General features: G+C 39.1%; 1 protein-coding gene across 1 annotated transcript; it reads right to left on the bottom strand.

Moving 5' to 3' along the window:
• Positions 1 to 1,209: 1,209 nt before the first annotated feature.
• On the bottom strand, positions 1,210 to 19,228 carry LOC139744622 (lupus La protein homolog; the record flags this gene model as incomplete). The annotated part of the gene is made up of 12 exons (XM_071655050.1): positions 19,129 to 19,228; positions 13,405 to 13,547; positions 12,403 to 12,472; positions 11,433 to 11,539; positions 10,378 to 10,479; positions 8,250 to 8,357; positions 7,030 to 7,130; positions 5,489 to 5,560; positions 4,541 to 4,583; positions 3,204 to 3,344; positions 2,275 to 2,464; positions 1,210 to 1,362 (listed from the first exon to the last, which is right to left on the bottom strand). Coding segments are annotated over exons 2-12 (1,156 nt in total), but the record flags the coding sequence as incomplete, so codon positions are not given.
• Positions 19,229 to 21,530: the final 2,302 nt, after the last annotated feature.

Genomic DNA, 21,530 nt, shown 5'->3' with positions numbered 1-21,530 from the left:
ATGTGACAGCATAAACTATCCCCTAATTGTCTTCTCATCCAGGAGTGGCTGCCCCGAAACCTTATAAGGTCATAACTTATGAATGGATTGTCCAGTTTTTCTCAAACTTTCACGATGTGTTTTGATATTGCTGCATTCACTCAATCTGCATGCATGAAGGTGACCGCGCTCTTTTATTACGTAATTGCATCGTAACTGTAACTTGACATCTTGTCAACATGTTACCAAACCTTTTCACTTCCAACAGTATCCAAACACAGTAAAACCTGCCTGTTGTGTAAATGACTTTATCTGCGACAAGGAACGATGTATGAAATACACAATTCAGCAGCCTTGGTGTCCCTTTACTTTTTGTCTTTCAACCCTTGCTTTGGATCATTCCATGACAAGATCTACATAAAAAGTGTGGAAACATTACACATGCCTACATAACGTGTTCTTAATTAGTAATATGCATGATTACTGATTTACATAAGTGTATCACATCATTGAAACATGAAATAATCTAATTTGACAATGAACACCTTTTTTTTATTTTATATAACAACCTTGAACATGGATTTCTAGACTATAATGGACACTCAAATATTTAAAAAAAAACACAATTTTTCAAAAAAATTGCATGATCGCATAACTACACTCGGTAATTTAGAATATCTGTAAGAATGAGAGTGATAGTATTAATCTAACTATCCATTCATGCACAAAACATAATGAACTATGTGTACACTAAATTTTGTTGCAATCCCACAATCAACCATTGAGATCGGGGGGGGGGGGGGGGGGGGGGGGGGGGGCTTTGCCCCTCCCCCTCTTCCAGGTTTTTTTTTCAGCCTCAAGATACCCTAGCCTTTTTAGGGTTACAATGCAAAAATAGCTTTTAACACAGGCACTGACATCATATGACTTATGATGTCACACTGATACAACTCTTTCCTTGTTCTGTCCAAAATTGTTGTTCTCTTCCAATTCAACTGTCTCCATTGAATCACTTTCTTCACAGATCTTAAAGAATAGATTTCACAAAAAGGAAAACTCCTCTGTGACCTCAATATAGAATAAATCTATGCCTCTCCATAACTTTTCAGCTTGTTTGTCTAAGTTTACACTGAAACGGACACGTTCTCTATCTTCCTCTGTTTCTATACGAAACATCAAAACACAGCCATGGGGGAAATTCTCCATTCAAGGTGTTCTGCATACATGTACCTTCTGTGTTGCCATTGGAAGCATCATCGCCATCACCTTCATCGTCGCTGTCAAACTTGATCTTCTTGTTCTGGGGTTGATCTCTGCGGTTGCCCCTGTCGCCTCCTCCTCTCTCGCGTCTGTTGAATCCTTTCTGCTTTTTACCTCTCCTCCCTAGCAAACATGCAAAGTTTCAACCAAAAACATCACAAAAACCGATGAAATGAACACAAATGATTTCGGAAAAAGGAACTTGCGTGCAACAAAGTCTCAAATCAATCTCTTGGACTATTCATCTACACTGTATCTACACAGCTATCTTGGCATCTCCTCTCTTTCTACATGGAGCCAAAGTAATTTTTGGGCATTTCAATGAAAAATTGGAACTGACATTTTCTGGCAGGTCATAGACAATTAAGTGAGATTATTTACTTTCTTTTTGAAATGGCTAAGTAATATTTGATGCTTTTGAATAGTTCTTACCATTTCTTCCAGTTATTATAAAGACTGATACATACGATGAATCATCTCTGTCCTTCCCTCCTCCTCTTTTCTTCCTCTCCCCCTTCATCTTCTCATTTTTCTTTTTCTTCATATTGTTCTACTTCTTCATTCCACCTCCTCCTCATTATTTCCTTATCATTGCAACATTTTTTTTAATGTACCCCATCAAAGATAAAGTCAGACAAAATTATACAAAACTATGTAACACACTGTTTTCGTGCACACAAGCGGGCCACCACGGAAAGGGTAATACTGTATACGCCGAACATTTCGGGAGGATTTTATTTTCGCGCATTTCATGAGTCAGGTGCTTTTAGCAAAATCAAAGACACGCGAAAATATTGACTCTGATCCTGATGTGAATGTGACACACATGTATGCATTTCTCAGTACCTCGGGAAGTCCCGATTCGCGAAAATTTAGACTCGCTAGATATATGGCGTATACAGTTTAATATCTGCAATCAACAGACCGTCAGCTTAAAACCACTACACCAACATGAAAGATATTTGCATAATCTGCGGCACTAGTCTGTATTTCAGTCTTTTGAAAGTTTCTCTGCACCACACTGCCCTCGCTTACCTTGCATCTTTTTGATTCTGGCTCGTGACTTGTCCTCAAAGACCTTCTTCCAGTGCTCCTCTTCCTCCTCCCCCTCCAAGACTCTCAGTGTCAGCTCACAGTCCCGGATCTTTAGGGCGCCCTCATTAGCAGCCTTGGCCTTATCCAGCACCTCCTGAGCTTTGGTTTCCCCACTGAAACGAATGGTGCCCTGGAATTCGGGGGGTAAGTAAAGACAAAGGCTACATATCACCGGGATACCATTTTTTTTTTTTTTTTTGTAAAAGCATAAATTCAGGCCCTGATAGCACCAAAGTTCGGGCCCCTTCTGTGTTTTAAGCAGATTCTTGTAGATGTAGTGTACTTAAGGTCCTCTCTGTCATTCTAACTGGTATCGCTGATATCAGTTATTTCAAGACTACATTTGCATCAGCTGGGTCTAAAACTGTACCTGTCACAAACAATGAGGGAGCTGTTGCTGTTAACAAGGCATCATAGGAGTGCTACTTGGAGTCATGTAAGACTAGCGAGAAAAATGAATCTATACAAAACTTGATGAGTTGCTTTAAAAAATGATCTGAAGGTAATCATCAATGTCAATTTTTGTTCTAGAATAGACACACATACATACGAAATGTGTAAAGAAATGCTGTGAGAACATGATTTCAGTTGGGTATCGACAAAAGTGCGAAATATTAGCAAACCAGGTGGGCCAACAGCATTGCAATCTCAGAACATATACGATTGTAATGTTTTATAATTGATAATAGATAATAGATAATCGACAAATTGGGACATTGCAGTATCCATCAATCTTCAGGTTTGAAGATTTCAGTGGCCTGAACCAGCCACTTAACAAAAAAAGTTAAGTCAGGTCCTGTTATGTTTTGCCATTATGTTAGCACAAAGGTGTCGGGGGCAGATAAATGTCCATCGGTCAATATACCAACCTCTGTCTGACCTCTGGTGAAGTCCACCCACTGGATGTCGCCATGGTCACCAAACAGTTCCTTGAGGTCCTCCCTCGACGTCTGGTCGTTGACCCCGCTGAAGTGCAGGACGCAGCCCTTCTCGTAGTCGTCAAATTCGCTCTGGTGGATATTCATACGATACTGATGATTCACCGAATAGTAATTACGAGCAAAGTTGAGGGACTATCGATACCAAGTTAAATGGGAAAGAAGACCATGCTTTGTAGTCGTGTGAGAAAGAGTGATGTAATAAATGCTTTCTCCAGAATCAAACTTGCAACAGCATGTATCACTGTTGCACTTATCACAACAATGTATGTACTGTACTGCAGGAGTCAAAACTTTTGCATGATCAGTGTTTTGTAGAGGGTTAACTTAAGCAAACTTCACTTCAGTACAATATTTACACATGAGAATATTTCTAGTCATATATTGATATCTCCTAGTAATATTTGTGTGTTCTTAAGTTTGAATTAGCTTAATGAAGCATGAGATTGATTAAAATAACTGTTGGTCACCAAGTAGGAACCACACGCAGTCAGTATCACTTTCTCAACTGAATTGAAGTATTTTTTTTAATGGTTTTCTTTTTCAATTAGTCAAATCATCAGAAAAAAAAATATATATTTTTTTTAAATTAAAAGAAAACAAATAAAGGAATATGCCCAGTTACACCTTGAGCAAACTATGATATCCCTGGCTGAAGCGTCTTGCGAGAATGTGTGCATGTGTTCAACGTGTGTGAGTTTGTGGCAGATCACCTGATACAGGATTTTGCATCTCCCTCCCTGCAAGAGAATTAGGCCTGAAACACACTGCTTCCTTTTGTATGTCAGACAGAGTGTATCAGGGGCGGATCCAGGAATTCCGTAAAGAGGGGGCGCGTTTACAAAATTAAGGGGGGGGGGGGCGCACGCACCTCTCCCCCCATTTTTTTCTTTTTATTTCTTTTGTTTCAACAAAAAAAAGGGGGGCGTGCGCCGGTTGCAGTCCTCCCTGGATCCGCCCCTGTGTATTGGTCTCTTACCAGAAAGGATGGCATGGCAACGGGCAACAACACTCAGCTGGACTCTGGCATGAGCCACATGATTGTAGGGCAGCACACGACCCACCTCACCACCCTTTTAGTATGCCTTGAATGTTGACTATTTCATAACTGAGTGGAACAACCTTAGAGTTCGACCATCTCACATCTTACTGCTTTACAATACAAATTCATTAGGAACAACAACAACAACAACAACAACAACAACAACAACAACAACAACAACAACAACAACAACAACAACAACAACAACAACAAAGGTGACTTGTACCTGCATGGCTTCAACTTGGTCCTTCTCCTTCTGTTCTTTCACTCTGTCAATAAAAATGATGCACAAAAATTAAAATAAATCAAGTTTACCAATTAGGTGCCGGCCTTAACACTGAGAAGTTGTTCCAGTACGTACTATGCAACTTTGTCCACCCGAAAATGAGACAGCCTCCACAATAGGAGAAATACATTTACAAGCTGGGAATACTGTTTCATCAAGACATTTCCTCTTTAGTGGGTAATTTCACTTCTTTTGGGAACGTATCATACAGAAAATATGGAGGGTGAACCTTACTGCTTGAATCTGAAACAGAAAGTAGGTTCTTTGTCGCCTAGATTGGGGACCTCAAATATTGTGAACATCAAGCATTGATGGTTTTAGTGTTACATGTACATTAACACTCTTCTGTCAAACTGAAAGCTAAACTAGACTTTGTCATTTTCAATTATGCACAGACAAACTGCTGATCATCCATATGTATATCTCTATGGCCTCTTGCCAACAGGAAAACAACAACAACAACAACAACAACAACAACAACAACAAAATTATTCAAACTGTGTGAAGGTATGCACATGATGGCATATTGTATTTAAACCAGCATGTGACTTTAATCACGTCATGCTATATTCCTCAGCAATCCCTTGGAGCTGTGCTCCTCTTTTGCTTTACACTTTATACATTGTAACTTTTCTTTTTTTTTTGGAAATTACACAAAGGATTTAAATCCATCCAGGATGCTACAAACAGAAAGTTCCAGATTTATCTCCAGTGAAATCATGAAAAACATTTCTAGCAAAAGGTGAAATAACCATTTTTTATTTACAATAACATAGCAGGTGACCAAACACGAGTGACACCTCTTCTGTGTGAATATGTCTGGCATTGATATTAGTGTTTTGTAGTATCATGGGGTGAGAAGAGAAGGATAAAATTAGAAGAACTTACTCAAGTTTCTTCTTTTTCTCATCATCTCTCTTGACCCTCCTCTCCTCTGTTTTCTTCTTGAAGTAGTCATCCCTGTGCAGAAGGACATTGGAAATAAAAAAATGTTCAAAGGAAAGTTCAAATCATGATTACACTTCACTCCCTGCCAATCAGAATGACTCTGTCATATTTTCACTTCAAAAATACTGGGACTTACCCTTTACTTTTTTCCATTCTCTGTCGCTAAACTGTACATTGTCTGTGGTTTCCTTCATATATCTGTCATGATAACTGCTAACAACTTTCTAAACCATCACCCATTGGTTAGAATCTGTGTTAGAAAAGTCCCATAAATACATTATCTTAAAAACAATGTATTTTTCCAACCACAGAAATTCAAGATCACTGTACTCATTCTTGTAAGAGTACTTGTGTTTGGAACCAAATTAATGTTAATATATATACATTCAATAGTATTCCAGACTGCCAGTGCAGCTGTGATCAATGTTGCTAGTCCTGTTACTCAGCTCTGTGCAACAACTTTTTCTGGGAGTTTTGCGTTTATCCCCTTTGTAGCACTTTACGGGCATATTTTCAGCAGTTTATTTGACTAAGTGTCTATTTGGTCAGTTCACCATGCCAAGTGACAAACCCAGCTGGCTACTTGAGTTGGTACTGCTGACCCTTGACCCAGCCATGAGCACTACCCTTGACTCCTCCTCCGCCCACAATCCCCACCACCACCACCACCACCACCACCACACTAACAACGTTCTGTATCCACTGCTTGGTACCTGTCACACCATAGCTGTCTGCTTCACTCAAGGAGGCCATACATGCAAGTCATTTCACTTTTTCATTTCCTCTCAGACAGAAACCACCTGTCTCATCAGCACTAATAAACTACTCGCGAGTGCACTTGTGATTATCAGTACTGATTTTACACAAGTGATGATAAGTCACCATGCCAGGTGGAATGCTATAACTATGTAATTAATGTCTCAATGCTCACAACATATCTATCAGACATTAACTTTTTACGTGCCACGCCTGACTCAGTCGACGGTGTGCCAGGTTCGCATATTCTGCTCAAAACGCACAAACCCACTCAAATCTAATCAATAAACCGCCAAATGCCACAGTACAAGGAAAGCGCTTCTCTGATTCCTTCCAGTCACATGTAGCTTGCATCTTATGTAGTGATTGACTATCAAGTGATGTTCCCGACTAGATTTGACGGTAAATTTGAAGTTCCTGTCAAGTTTTTCTGTGCAAAACTCATGCATCTATAGCACACAATAATGTAGCTAACATTTATTTGACAGAAAAACAATCATTGATTTTACGTCAAGGAACAGCATGGCATTTTCTCTACAGTGTTGCTCATGACATGTCCAGGGTAACATTAATCTGTAAGTGTTAAATTGATTTAAAAATAGAATGTTTTTATCACTACATCACTACATTACTATGTTGCTGTATCAGAATAACGTGGCACACAGGAAGTTTACACCATGGCACTAGAAGTGTTAATCTGAAAGAAATTTCTCAGGTAGACTTACTTTGCCATTTTAATCATCTCGGTGTCATTAAGCTTGACATCCTCTGCGGAGATGAACTTCTCGGCCGCTTCTTGTGATTCATAAACGGCAAAGATGGACCCCTAAAATCAATATACACATGAGACAACAAATTGCCTTCAAACATCAATATATATAGGTGTCTCTGTACCAAATTAGCACAGTCAGTCAATCCTCTTTGCAAGTAAGAGAGTGAATGTACCAATGATGTAAACAGGCAATGACCTGGAAAACATACATTAACAAATTTGTTAAGTATACTGAGAGATGATCGGGCTAATGCAGTTGTTACTGCTTAATCAAAGTGACTCAGAGGTAAGATCTCCATTCTGATTTGACATGCTCCCTGATTAAAAGAGATTAGACATTGATTCATCCAACAGTACATTGAGTTGAATGTGATGGGCCCAACATATCATATACTGTAAATCAAGATATTTTTGTGGCATGAAATTTTTGCAAATTCGGGTGGACAGTCTTTTTGCGGCATGAAATTTGCTCGACTTGCTGCTGGCATTCAACGCATTTAGTGCAGACAAGAATTTTTGAATGCATTTCAATTTTCACAAATCTTTGGCTCTCTTAAAATCAAAGTGCATGTTAACATATCTGGTTTTACAGTACTTACCACACTTGATATACTCAAGCTCATACCTTTGTATCTGTATGCATTTTTTCCCCGAAAACCCCAAAACAATTTTCATACAAAATTTTCTAGTCTGAATAAACATATGGTGAAATAAAAAAAATAGAACTTCTCACTGAATGTTATTAATATCCACATCCTAAAACTGACGGATTTAGCTTATTCTACAATATTTATGTATGGTTTGATTGAAATGTATGATGTTACCATGGTAATGCATTGCTCACCATTGATTACAGGCTTGTTTTGCTCACTTAAAAATTAGTCACATGTGCCAAATTTCAAGTCAAATGCTCAAAACCTAAGGGAGTGACCAAAATCCACTGGTAATTTGTAAAGTTTTCATTTTAAAATATGTTGTTACCATGGCCAACACATTGTTCAACATTGACGAAAGTTGAAGTTTGCACATCTGCATCTAGTAAAGGAGTCACATGCGTCAAATTTCATTCATTTGGGAATCAAGCTTAGACTTTTGTTTCACCCATCTCAAAATAATCCATCCAGATACTAAGGAATGTTCATGGGGGGGGGGGGGGGGAGGAGAGGAACAGACCTTGAACTTCCTTTCCTTGTCCCTCCTCATTTGGATGTGGATGCAGGTGCCAAACTGGTCCATGAAATCTTGGATGGCGTCAAGGCTCTCATCCAGAGCAAACCCTTTCTGTAAAGGAAGGATATAAATGTGACAGTTATACAAGAGTGTCATCCCCTACCCCCCCCCCCAAAAAAAAACCTTTATCTGTTGTATCAAAATTTACAACACACCATAAAGTGGTTGCATACATGCTCAATCAAGTAAATCAATTAGTCAATTACCACCATTAATTAACATAAAACAGAGCTTATGCATAACAATTTAAAGAAGAAATGTGTCTCCATAAATTGACCTTTAACCCTAAAAAGGCCGGGGGGGGGGGGGGGGGGGGTTGAATCAACCCCCCCCTCGACATTTTTCGCGACTTCTCCGCCGCGCCAGATTTTTTGACCGCACCGTTCGCCGACTTTTTACTTTCAAGTCTCGCGCATCTTTTGACACCATTTTCGCGAAAATCGTGCATACCGTTACGACGCTGCATAAAGTTTTATACATGCCTGTCAGATCGAAAATGGCTCAAAAACGTGATTTTGTGTATAAAGTCTATGCAAATGGAGTTTTCTCTTCATATTCATAAAGATCTGATTATTTTCACTTTTATAGGCTGAAACTAATTAATTTTAGCATAATTATGCTTGATATAGGTTCTGTCATAAATTTTGCGGAAAAAAAATGATAAAACAAAAGGTCGAAAAAACAAAGAAATACATAAGAAATTCATAAAACAATAAAATACATATGAAATTGATTTTGATACCAAATTTTTTTTTCAAGCACATTGTTAGGAATGCTACAAAGAATGTTTTCACCAAAAATTAGGATTCTAGGAGCTTTAATTTCTGATTTAGAGCAAAATGTATGATTTTATGCATATATTAGCATAATTAATTATTTGGACGAAAATTTCCATTTCTTTTTGTATAGCTTGGTGGATTACGCCGCAGGTAATGCGCATGCCAAATTTCATGGCGATTGCGCGATCGACGGCCGAGATCTCAGGGGGGGGGGGGGTTGAATCAACCCCTCCCCGGCCACAGAACACCCAAAAAAGCCCGGCCTGGTTAGGGTTAAGAACATCGAACAGAGTCTGACATCCTGAAAGTGCCATTTCACACCACGTTCTAGTTGCTTTCAATGACTTATAATTAAATGAACAGAATGTAAAGGTTTAATTATAACTGGAAATAAAATAATAAGATTATGAGATTTGTGAACATTTTTTGCCAGTGATAGCAGTTGCAACCACATGTACACATTGGAGAAGATGCATGCCTCACCTTCCTAGAGCTGTACAAAAATAGTTTCAAACTTTAATTTTTGTTTTGACATGAAATCCACGAGATTCAGTCGCACATCAATTGCATCAAGCCATTGCAGTCTGGCTATAACCTGACAAAGACAATCAGGGGACAGAATTTGTAGTTGCTATAGTAGCAACCAAAAATATTACTGTTTTTAAAAACATTTTTTAGTTGTTGTTGTTGTTGTTCAAGCAATGGGAAGGTGTGAGCTGATGTCATTGCCTATTCTAACTAGTGCATGTGGTTGCAGCCAATTTCACTATTCTGCAACAATGTGCAAGACTTAAGAATTACACAGCTTTCATATTCAATGTCTGCTTTCGATGAAACCTCTACCATTTTGTTCGTCTACTCTCACTTACAATTTTATTAGTTAAAGTTTCACTGAATAAGTTGCGGAGTTCCACAGTATTGCAACTATTTCAGCTATGCTCTACATCCCATGTGCCCTAACAGTGCATTCCATAATGTAAAATCAAAGTGATGGTACCATAATGGCAATGACATTAACTGAATCCAAAATGTATGAGACTGTCTGAACTGTCAGATGTAAATTGATTTAATGAAACTTGATTGACTGTTTCAGCCGTCCACGCAGTGTTTCTCTGACTGAAACTTGTGTTGTATTGGGAATTCAACCGATATGAATTCATCGTTATCATTATCATTATCATTATCATAAACATCAATGTTTATGAAACAAGAATCTGTTTCCTCACGCAGGAATAAAGCACATTGTATGAGGAAATGTGAGAGATTGATGCAGGGAGAGGTAAGCAACTTACGCAGTATACGCTTCTGGCCCTAATGGACTTCCAGTAGTTTGCAGTCTCCTCCGGCAGTGGCTTAGAGGGCGCCCTTCGAATCTTTAGTTTGTCTTCACTAATCTATTGGAACGTTATTGAATTAAATGATGGATTTTAAATCAAAACAATCGGTAACATTATTCACATTCAAGACAAACTCACAGTGACAAATTTTACATACAAAGGAAATATTTGAATTGATACATTTTTTATGCAATCAAACATCAGATTCCTCATTGAATTTCAGTTAAAAGTACAATGCTATTAGACCAAGAGAATGTTAGAATTTCTATCAAAATAAAAAAAAAAAGGCTAAGAAGAAATGAAAATGTGTGTGTGTGTGTGTATGTTTTTTTTTTTTTTTTTTTGGGGGGGGGTGGGTTAGGGTTAGGTTACAACCCCTCCCAGTTACAGTGAAGCCATTGCAGATCTACATCACTGATAGCTGTTCTCCAACAAAAGCTGCTACAATGTTTTCTTTAAATGATTTAGCTTCCACTTTGTCATAATGTATTATCAATATCCTTAAAAGTCCTGTTTACCTTTGGGAGAAGTGATTTAAAAAATGTTCAAGATATCACATTTGATGCATATGTGTCAGTTGTATCACAAAAAAAGTTTTTGCAATAAAGCCTAAAATATATGGAGATATCACTATATTTCTCGATAAACCATAACTGTTGACGGTTTAGTCTGGAAACATCTTTATTATAACTATTGTTCACAATTTGTATATTTAACTATACGTAACATTGATTAAATACTGATTCAAATTTTTACATAAGTTGTTTCTATCCCTAACTCACATTTTAGAACTAGTTTGAAGCACTAATGCTGAGTTTTTGTTTCATCTGCAAATGGTAAGTCATGCTTTTAAGCGTTACTGACAAACGGCTCTTTTCTCATCAAGGCATCTGGTATTTTGAACAGTGTAACAGCTTTTCCAAAATAACTTGTTTTGTTCTACATTGCAGACTACCCTGCAGGGCAATTGAAAATTATGCAAAATGCAAATTAGGACATAAGGATCTAACCTCCATGAGACCTGTTGGCGACTTTTCCAGGGCTGCAATGATGACACTGAAGTCTTCAGTAAGAGCCTTCAAGCGGTTGAACTTGATCATAATTTCCAGTGGAACCCCTTGTTAATGATCACTTAGGTCAAGGAAATTAATTTGGAACAAACTCAATTTGTTGCATAAAGAGACCATACAAATGCAATACATGTTTGCTTATGTAGGATGCTAATTCTTCTTTGTAAGACCTTACAAGTTAAAAACCTATTGTTAGAATAACACAGGATTTTGAAATAAACAAACAAACAAACAAAAAACAAAACAAACAAACAAGCATGCCAATGATGGAGTTTGTTTCTGAATTACTTACTTTTTTCAAAGTGACCCATTCAAGGTTGCGTACTTCAAACAAACAGACAATAGCATGCATTTGATCACTGCTCACTTTCAGAAGATTCATAATAAATATTCAAATGTAATAGTTTCATGTTAAATACAACTAGAAAGGCACTTGGAGAGCACAGACCTCTGCCAAGCAGCTCATTTCCACCCATACATTCATGCTGAGAATGGCTCTAATTTCCAAATGGTAGTAAAGGAAACCTTTCTGTCATGTACAAGAGTCTACCTCATCAGCAGCTTCATGCATACTGCGCCTTGAGTGCACTCCCAGTGTGCGTATGCAAACCTAAAAAAACAAAACAAAACAAGCAGCTTAAACTCCCTTGTGTGTTGGCCCTATTTGCCAATCATAATCTTCCATAAAATAAGTATACTAGGTAGAGAAAGTTATCCAGATCACTATCACAATTCAATCATCTGTTCTTTGTGTCTTTGCCAACTTTTCCTGTAAGTTTCATCCGAATCTGTTCACAACTCTTCGGGTTATTCTGCAAAGAGACAAACAGATAGACAAACAAACGAACAGAAACAAATCATAAAACAAATCCTCCTTGGTGGAGGTTACAATGAAGCTTTGAAAGGATACATCCATTGTCTTCTCTGATCTTCAGTTGCAGGAACCTGTCCCTCTTCAGGTTTGAATCACCAAAGTAATACTGCAAGGTAACAAACAAAACATATAATGAAAAAAACAAACAAACAAATATTGGATCCTTACATATATTTCAATAGCAGGGCTCCTGATGATTTGCAGATTGTTATAACAAATCCTCAAAATAGTTTACCAAATTTTCATGCAAAGATGGCTCAGACTTTTTACAGATCTGCAGAGACACATCTAGAACTATGGTTAAAAGTTCTGTTCATGATCAATACCAGTATGTGCACAATGCTGCTCCTCCAACACTCTCACTAGTCACAGCATTAAAATGCCCTACAGTCTTTGTTTTGAATTTGTATATTGAGAAAGCCTTGAATTGAAATGCATGGACACAGCATGTTGGCATGTTTTGCCCTAGTTTTACATTCTACAGTAAAAATGTTGACTTTATGTATTTTGACTGACAATTAGTTTGACTTACGATGCATACAGCCACTGAAGTAAATCTTTACCTTCAACTTTTGTAGGCACCAAGTGGATTTACATTCAAATTAATACAATGAGCCATGATACAAATATAAGTAGTTATATTCATCTGCATACATCAAACTAATCATCTTGTCCTAAAAGAAGCAAAAAAAAAAAAATGCATGAAGAACGTGGCAAGAACAAAAAAAATACATCATGTGACAAAAAAAAAGATACATCTTGTAGATGTCTTCTTAAGTTCTACACATGTGAGGGTAAAAATTTACATATAATGAAAGTTTAGAAACATGTGCCTACCACTTTACGATGTTTCTACATTCAAACTGCATCAGAGAAAACTCAAACAAACAGGAAATTATTTCTTATTTTACATTTAAAGCAGCTCAAAACATGTGAATGAACAGCTCTAATTGGGCGATAATTCAATGTTCCTATTGCTAAGAATTTCAAGATATACACGTGTAGGCCTACATGTATTTCAACGTCTAATAGTCTCACCTCAATCTGCCTGGAGATCTTCTTTGCCAAAACGTCATCTCCTTGACCTTGAGAGCCTGTCTCTGCCATTTCCAGCTCTTATTTTTTGTTGTCTCCTCAGCACTGAAGGAATGATTTGTGCATTTAGCAGATACTGAACAGTCCTAGAAGAAATACATATGATGACCAATGTCAGTGATAACATCGAAGTTGATTTAAATTCAATAGTCAACAACACTCAGTCAAAAACATAACACAAACAGTTGAGTTGTCGTAATTTTCAATACAACCCTGGGCACTGTTTCATAAAGCTGTTCGCAAAGTTACGAACAACTTTACGAGCGACTGGTGATCAGTTCTTCTGATGGGCTATATTTATCAGAATTTCAATAATTCAGCACAAGAGCATGATCACCAGTCGCTCGTTAGTCATTCGTAACATTACAAACAGCTTTATGAAACACCCCCCAAGTCCTATAATTCTACTCAATTTACATTACATATTTACTAGCTTTAACCAAGGAGGTGTTATACACGTGAACATGATTGTTTACCTCCCTAACCCTGATTTAATTCACTGAACTGAAAGTGCAGTTGGTGTTAAAGTCGGACGATTGTCGCCCCTAATGGTGCGTTATTTCGTAATCTCCCGAACGACCAAAGTTTGTGCATGCAACTGCGCAATGCCAGACTCGGTGCTACATCCATAAACATGTGGGACACTACGGTTTGCACTTCCACTGTTCATGAGCGATGATGTCATGTCTCGCTCAGCGCACTGCATGCACCATGCCGTCGATTCCTACCATAGCAGACGACGGCAAGCTAGTATCGGTTGATGATCGGTTCACTATCGCTTTCAACTATGAAAGGTTTTCCCTCATTGGTCGGCTTGCTCTCCCACAATACCTTCTGAAAATGACATCATCGCTTTACGTTGATACCATGTACACCTCCGTGGCTTATTGGAAAACAATGTAAATTTTCCGTATAATTTCGCCCTATATTATCAAATTTTCCGGCAATTTGTGCAAGGAATGTGTCATCGAAGGAGTAGTTTTGGTCATACATGTAATTTTTTTTTCATTCTTGTGATATTCTTGAATGAATTTTTGAGCGATTTATCTACGTTTTGATACTACTTTTACCGTGTGCGAGTATGTACAATGTATGTGCGGGGATATTTGAAGTGCATAGATCAATGCTGAAAATGTTAGATTTCCGTAGCGAGCAACCAGCGGTGCGAGGCTGTTTTAGAGTACGTATACAAATGGGTTACAAGAGCGGGATAGTGTGCAGTGACTAGACGCGCTGTCCATGCTAGCGGTGCAGCAAGCGAGACATGGTGCTCACAATACACATGGCCAATGCAGTTGTGGCTCAGCCAATCAGCAACAAGGTAAGACCTGTCAAGCGCATTGCGGAGCGGAGAGAGCCCGAGAAAGAAGAGGCCAAGATATTTTTAGCTCTTCCTCGCAGCGATCGCACAGTCGATAGTCGAGATAACGATATTCTGTACGCAATCGGGAGTTGAGTGGTGGAGTGGCAGGCATTCTCAGTGGGTTCTGGGGCGACATGAATTATGCATGTCGGGGATCTGCCCTTGCGCTGAGTTGACTGAGTTGCTGCTTAAACTTGTGTACATGGCATACGGCGGTCAAACCGTAGTGTGCCACTGAGACACGTGTACGTGCGTGTGTGTACGCATCATACACAAACATTGTGACCACAAGCTGCGGTGATTGGAGAGAGACCAGAAGACGCGTGGCTCTTTTGGCCTCTTCATGCGCATGCGCACTGAGAATGTGGCTCGGGCAGCCATTTTGGGTCTGGATATTTATAGTCTAAAGTGTTGTTCGCTGACCCATTGAGCAAGCGCTATTCTCATTCGATGTCACTACAATTACACGCAGCCCGGGCTGCACATCTACCCTATTCGCATACGTTGTCATTTTCAGCGGTGGGTGTACGTTTCCTTCATGAATATCTTTATTAATTGTAGAAAACTAAAACATAAGGAATCCCCATAGTCTACGATATTCATTCAATAATCGGTATGTGATTTTTTTTTAAAATTATGTCAAAAACCCACCACAATTCGTGATTAAAATCAGGTCTGTAAGCGTCAGTATTGCTTCACTCCTCATCTTCTGCGTGTTATTTGAATGGCAATCACTCTCGCTACAACGTAGCGAGTCGGAAAAGTTCATGAACTTGTCGGAGCGGAAGTGACCCATGAAAAGCTAAAAGGTCAAATCAGGAGAGCAGCACGTGCGGAAATACATTTGCGTTGCAGACGACAAGATTTATGTAACACACAAAACACAAGGGCGTACGTAAAATGCTACCACGGTACTTCCGGTTGAGCATTCGTGGTAGTTCGTTGATTTTGTAAATCATCGCACAATCTACTCCGAAAAATTCAACTAACGGAACCGAAGGTCTGGATACCAACAAAACACCAAATTTAACTCAACCATCAGCAAAATACGAGGTAGGTGAGTCGTAAAAATCATCTTATTGGGTAAAATAAAACAAAATAAGACAGTGGGGCACACTCAACTTCTCCCCCTTCTTCAAACCTTACCTACAATTTCCCTAAAACATCAGGGAAAACATAAACAGTAACAAGAAGGTAGGTCTGCAATTATTTTATAAAATAATTTTGTATCAGTTGAATTGTTCATTGAAATCTAAAAGTTAATCCTACACCTAGCCAACGTTACTACAGGAACCAAAATGAAAGACATGATATTCCTTTAAAAAAAATATTAATTCATAAATAATTTAAAATCTACAACATGTTGTAGTTTAATCTAAATGATGGATGATTTATTATTGCATTTCAAGAACTAAATAAACCAGGAAAAGATAAACAGCACCCCTCTCCAATCAGTTCACACACTCTCGCGACCATCTCACAACCATTGACTAATGCACTTTCCTCCCATATCGCTGGTTCAGGCAGTGGACATGCCCTGAGATTTCCCGTCGGCGGTTTTTTGCGATACGATGGTAGGCAGCAAGTTTGGTATCATTGTAAAGCTGACATTTCACTCGGTCAGAATACAAATGTATGTATGAAAACTGCTGAAAACTCTAGTCTAGGGGTATGAAAACAGCCTTCAAAGTTGCTTTTTCAACACCCAATTCAGGTAAGATCGAACAAATCCTGTTGAATTTGATACTCATACTCAAAATTATTCGGGTTTTTTTCATAAATTCGTAGCAGCAGTGTTCACTGATCGATTCACACAAGTGTGCTCACGTACAGATACCAAAATCTCGTGTATCACGTTACTTTCTAATGTGATGCCTAGCTCAATTTGCAGTGACGCGATTCAAAATGGCGGCCTCCATGACTCGATCGCACCGTTTTCACGGCGCATTTCAAGTGCAAAATCCGTAAACAATTTATTGTTCAATATTATCGCAACATATATTTTGACCATTTACAAACATCAGAGTGTGAATATATGAAGTTTCAAGTGAGATTGAAGGTAAATTGATAACAAAAATTAACGAAATTTGCAACCATGTTTAACACGTAAACAGAGTATAGAGTAAAAGCCCCAATTTCCGGACACTTAAGCTTTTTTGCAATATTTATTCAACTCAAATAATACTCCACAAAATTATCTATAATAATGTATGTTAAATATATCAACCTAATTTTTCCCAACATTGATTTTGCTAAACAGATCATAAAATTTCACAAAATCCCCAAATATTATGACCTTGTCAATTCCCCAAAATTCGGACAGCGTCTCCAAAATTCGGACACGCGCGCAATGTCAATACGCATACAAGGCCGCTGAAAAATCCGCGTGTGCCATACCTTGTTGGTGCAAGGTTGCATCGGGGATGTTGCGCCGCCCGTTCGTGTCCGAATTTTGGGGACTCTGCACTTGCATTCAGCCCCTGTACATTTATTCACTGCATCGGCACGTACGGAGATTTTGTTTGTATTTTGTATTTTTGAGGATACCATCACACTCTGAGCTTGCGATAAACGAAAAATCTCGCAATAGAATGGCGTAATTTTTCCATTTTTAGCGCTTTTTCGGCGACCCGATTCTTTACACAGGACCCAATTTGCGCGCGCTTTGGAAAAGTTGCGGCGATTCCACGTTTTTGACGGCAAAATTTGGGATTTTAGATGGATTTTTGGAGGTGACTCAGGCACTTTCCTGTGGTGAATGAGTGTGCTAGTATGTGAAATGATGTGATATGCTTGTGTTGTGACAGTCCACTTTGCTGCCTTGTGATAAGTGGCAAGTGTCCGGATATTGGAGGCCGGCTGAAAATTGGGGTTCTTACTCTACATCGGAAAATGCGCGGCCGGTTTGGCATCGCTAGTTCGGATACCAACAAAACACCAAATTCAACTCAACCATAAGCAAAATACGATATAGATCTAGACCTCCAGACTCTAGGTGGGTGGTAGCCTGACCAGACACTGTGAACAGGGTCTGACATGAGTTAGTGTTTCAACGTTGTCAACGACCGTCACTGTTGACAGCAAAATCACATAAAATACCTTTTATTTGGTATGATTTTAAGAGTAAAATAATTGTCAACACTTACCTACAGCGTATTTTCCTGATGGTTGAGTTAAATTCGGCGTTTTGTTGGTATCCAGACCTTATTGTTGAATTTTTCGGAGTAGATCGTGCCGTGGCATCTTTTCCTTCGAGAGCTTCACAAAAGCAACAAACTACCACGCATGCGCATTCAGAAGTGGTTGCTTTTTACGTACGCCCGTGCGTTTCATGTGTTACGTAAAGCTTGTAGTAGATCCGCGCGTGCTGCACCGGCAATGATTTGAACTTTTTTAGTCGGGGTCATCCGACTATCTGCGACTACCTACGTTGTAGTATACAAGAGTGAATGCTATTCATACAACACGCAGATGAGGAGTGAAGCAGTAAGGACGTTTACAGACCTGATTTCAGCCATAGATTTCGGTAAGTCTTAGACGTAATTAAACAAAAAATCGCATACCGGTTATTGAATGATGATCATAGATTACGATAGTTCCTTATATTTTAGTTTTCCACGATTAATAAAGATATTCATGAAGGAAACAGTGAACGATATAAGCGCGATAACAACGTCCGCGAAGGAAAAGGGGTGCAGCGCTGTCGCGATTTGCGACAGCGCTGCGTGTAGTTAGGTGGGTGGTATACTGTTAAAATCAAACAAAATAAAAGACATTTTTTGTGGTCTTGCCGTCAAAAGCGACGGTTGTTTACAACGTTTAAACACTGGCACATGTCAGACTGCTGTGTTTTGCACAGCGGTCTGGTCAGGCTAGGCCATGAGTATGACTAGATCCTAGCTAGTAAAGTAGTAAAATTTAAGCGTACTAATAGTAGTATAACTTACCCCCCGGTTAGATGTCGACTGTTGTGGCCTGTGCTTTGCACAGCGGTCTGGTCAGGCTACATTTGATACAGAATACGAATGGGGGAGGCAGGGTGTTGCGTTCATCTCCGTGCCGCACAAACCACTGGCCACGATTGTAAGGCTTTAAGTTGGTATAGTGAGAACACCATCATGCTACAGCAGACGCACACCGTTTAATTACATGGCTACAGGACAACTAACGTGGATCTCTATATGTGGGACCTCACCTAAACAACGAGGAACGATATATCGGTAAATATCTATTAAATTCTTTGAATTAACTTTGTTAATTACTCTATTTAAGATGAAGAAGAATGCTAAAAATAGTGCACTCACCACAAGTTGTCACAACCTTTATGCAAACACGTGAAATGGATCACCTCGGCGAAGCGAAGAGAGCTGAAGAGGTCTATCTGATTGCAACACTAACCACGTTGTTACAATGCACTTTCATCATATCACACATGGTACGCGTGGGATCGATACTGTACCCGACCGCTTACCGTGCGATGATGCGTTGCATATGAATCGGGATGGATCGTATCCTTTTGCAAAGGCAGTAGGACTCGCACGCACACGTCCACAGCGATCGGATCGGAGCGAGCTCGCTAACTCTCGCAGCTCGCCGGTCGTCGCGCGCTGTGTGTGCGTGTGCTGATAATATGGGACTGACAGCTGAACAAGGACTCCTATTATATTTACCTTTTTTTGTGTGTGTGTGAAATAAAAAAGAGAAAAAAAGGGAAAGGAAAGGAAATTTATAGAGCGGCGTTTGGTGTAAATTTTCCAAAGAGAACGGAAAACGCCACTAAACACAAAACAACAACAACAACAACAATATTTTGCCCGCTACGTCTACGAGTGAGTGTGTTCATACTTCAGACCAATGAGAATCCGATACTAGTTTACACTACTTGCATCACATATCGTACTCAGTATTTTAGGGCCGTATTCTGCAGTACCGTGGGGGGGGGGGGGGGGGGGGGGTAACCATATGCAATATGAAGATTTATAAACCGTGCGAGAACATTGCCAGAGCCTAGCGGGTGGAATAATGTTGCTTGGTCATAGTTGTTTTGTTGTTCAAATTGATGATGTTGATGGATTTTCAAAGTTAATCAATGCCAAGATATAGACCAACAGAAAACAGCTAATAACCATTTCACATAAGATCTTGCAAAATATTTACAAATGAATTCTATATACCAAGGTGCTAAAGGCGCTAGCCAGATTGCACTGGACAAGTGAAATTGAAGTCCGGCAAGTGTTCTGGAATAATGAGAAATTATGCTTTCCTAAATTCATTGGGCGAGCAAAACGTTTTGAATTCACTTTTCTTTTTTCACTTTTCCTCCATTCAAACCCACGAGGTCCAAAGATGAATAACTATTATTTTAATGATGCAACGTAGGCTACGTGACAAATTTTCTTTCAGCAACTTTCACAACGGAATGTATAGTTGTTGTTGTTGTTGTTGTTCATTTTCCATCTGTGAAGATGGCTGGATAGCCCATATTCAGCTACAATAAGCTGGTCTTCCATGGGGTCCAGTTGGATGTGGGGTGGGACCACTTCACCGGGTTAGACACCCTGCTCTTTTCGATGAATGAATGAAGCGGGATCTTTTACGTGCATGAGCTGTGACTCTCTCATACACGGGACCTCCATTTTATGTCCTATCCGAGGGACAGAGTGTTTTGCCTCTTGCTAGAGGGGACGGTATGTTTACACACAACATTGCTCAGTCCAGACTCGGGTTCGAACCCGGGCCGCGTGGTCGTGAGGCAGACGCGCTACCGACTGAGCCAACTCACCGCCCTTGTGGTTGAGACCTCACTTCACGTTTCTATTTTTTTTTTGTGTGTGAGATAATGAATAACCTCTCGTGAAATATGAAGGAACATGTATTCAAAGAGGGATTCAACATTTTTTGATGAAAATCTTTTTAAAATTTGATGAAATATCCAAAACGGAGCATTCTTAGTAAAAGGTGGGACCCACCTTTGATTAGGATCGCTTTGTTTTACTTTGTTTTTGGATGTCTCAGCGATTCAAAACCCGATTTTCATCTAATAAACTTTGAATGACTGCACCACGACTGGTCGCAACAATAAAAAAGTTCAACCAACCCCTCCAAAAGGAATAATGATGACTCAGAGGATGGATTGTACGATATTTTGATGTTTTATGTAATAGACCCATTATTATGGCATACCAAAAATTTTTGACAGATCCTTAATTATACAATAATAATATTTCTTTGCGATGATTAATCGAGTTACATTTAGGACACTCAAATTGATATAATCTATATTCTTTTTTTAAAATTCAGATTGTTCTTCAGTTTTATTCTAAGATTCCTTGACATGTTTATAGGCCCTTTATACATCCCGCGAACGTAAAACATGATACATAAATTGTGCAACCTTATTCGATTCATCTGATCTGATAGGCCTACTTCCTATATTTACAACAACCCAAATTCACAATGTGCTTTTATTCCTTTTCTTCTCTGTTCTGCAATTTATTATACAAAGACATATAAAAAGTCCAGCGGCTTCAGTTTCTGCCTCTCCTTTTAACACTCCCTCAAAAACAAACAAACAAACAAACAAACAAACAAACACATTTCGCCAGTTTGCCTATAGAGGGCTCTTCACTGCTTGTTTCCCGTCCGACAGACCCCATGCTGCATGATGCACCATTTTTTCCTATAGTTGTGATCCCCTGATTACTGC

This window comes from Diadema antillarum, unplaced genomic scaffold (assembly GCF_040938485.1).
Source record: "Diadema antillarum isolate AM-2024a unplaced genomic scaffold, OU_Dant_1.0 seq00001197_RagTag, whole genome shotgun sequence".
Taxonomy (NCBI): Eukaryota; Metazoa; Echinodermata; class Echinoidea; order Diadematoida; family Diadematidae; genus Diadema; species Diadema antillarum.
This window is presented reverse-complemented; position numbering and strand designations above follow the sequence as displayed.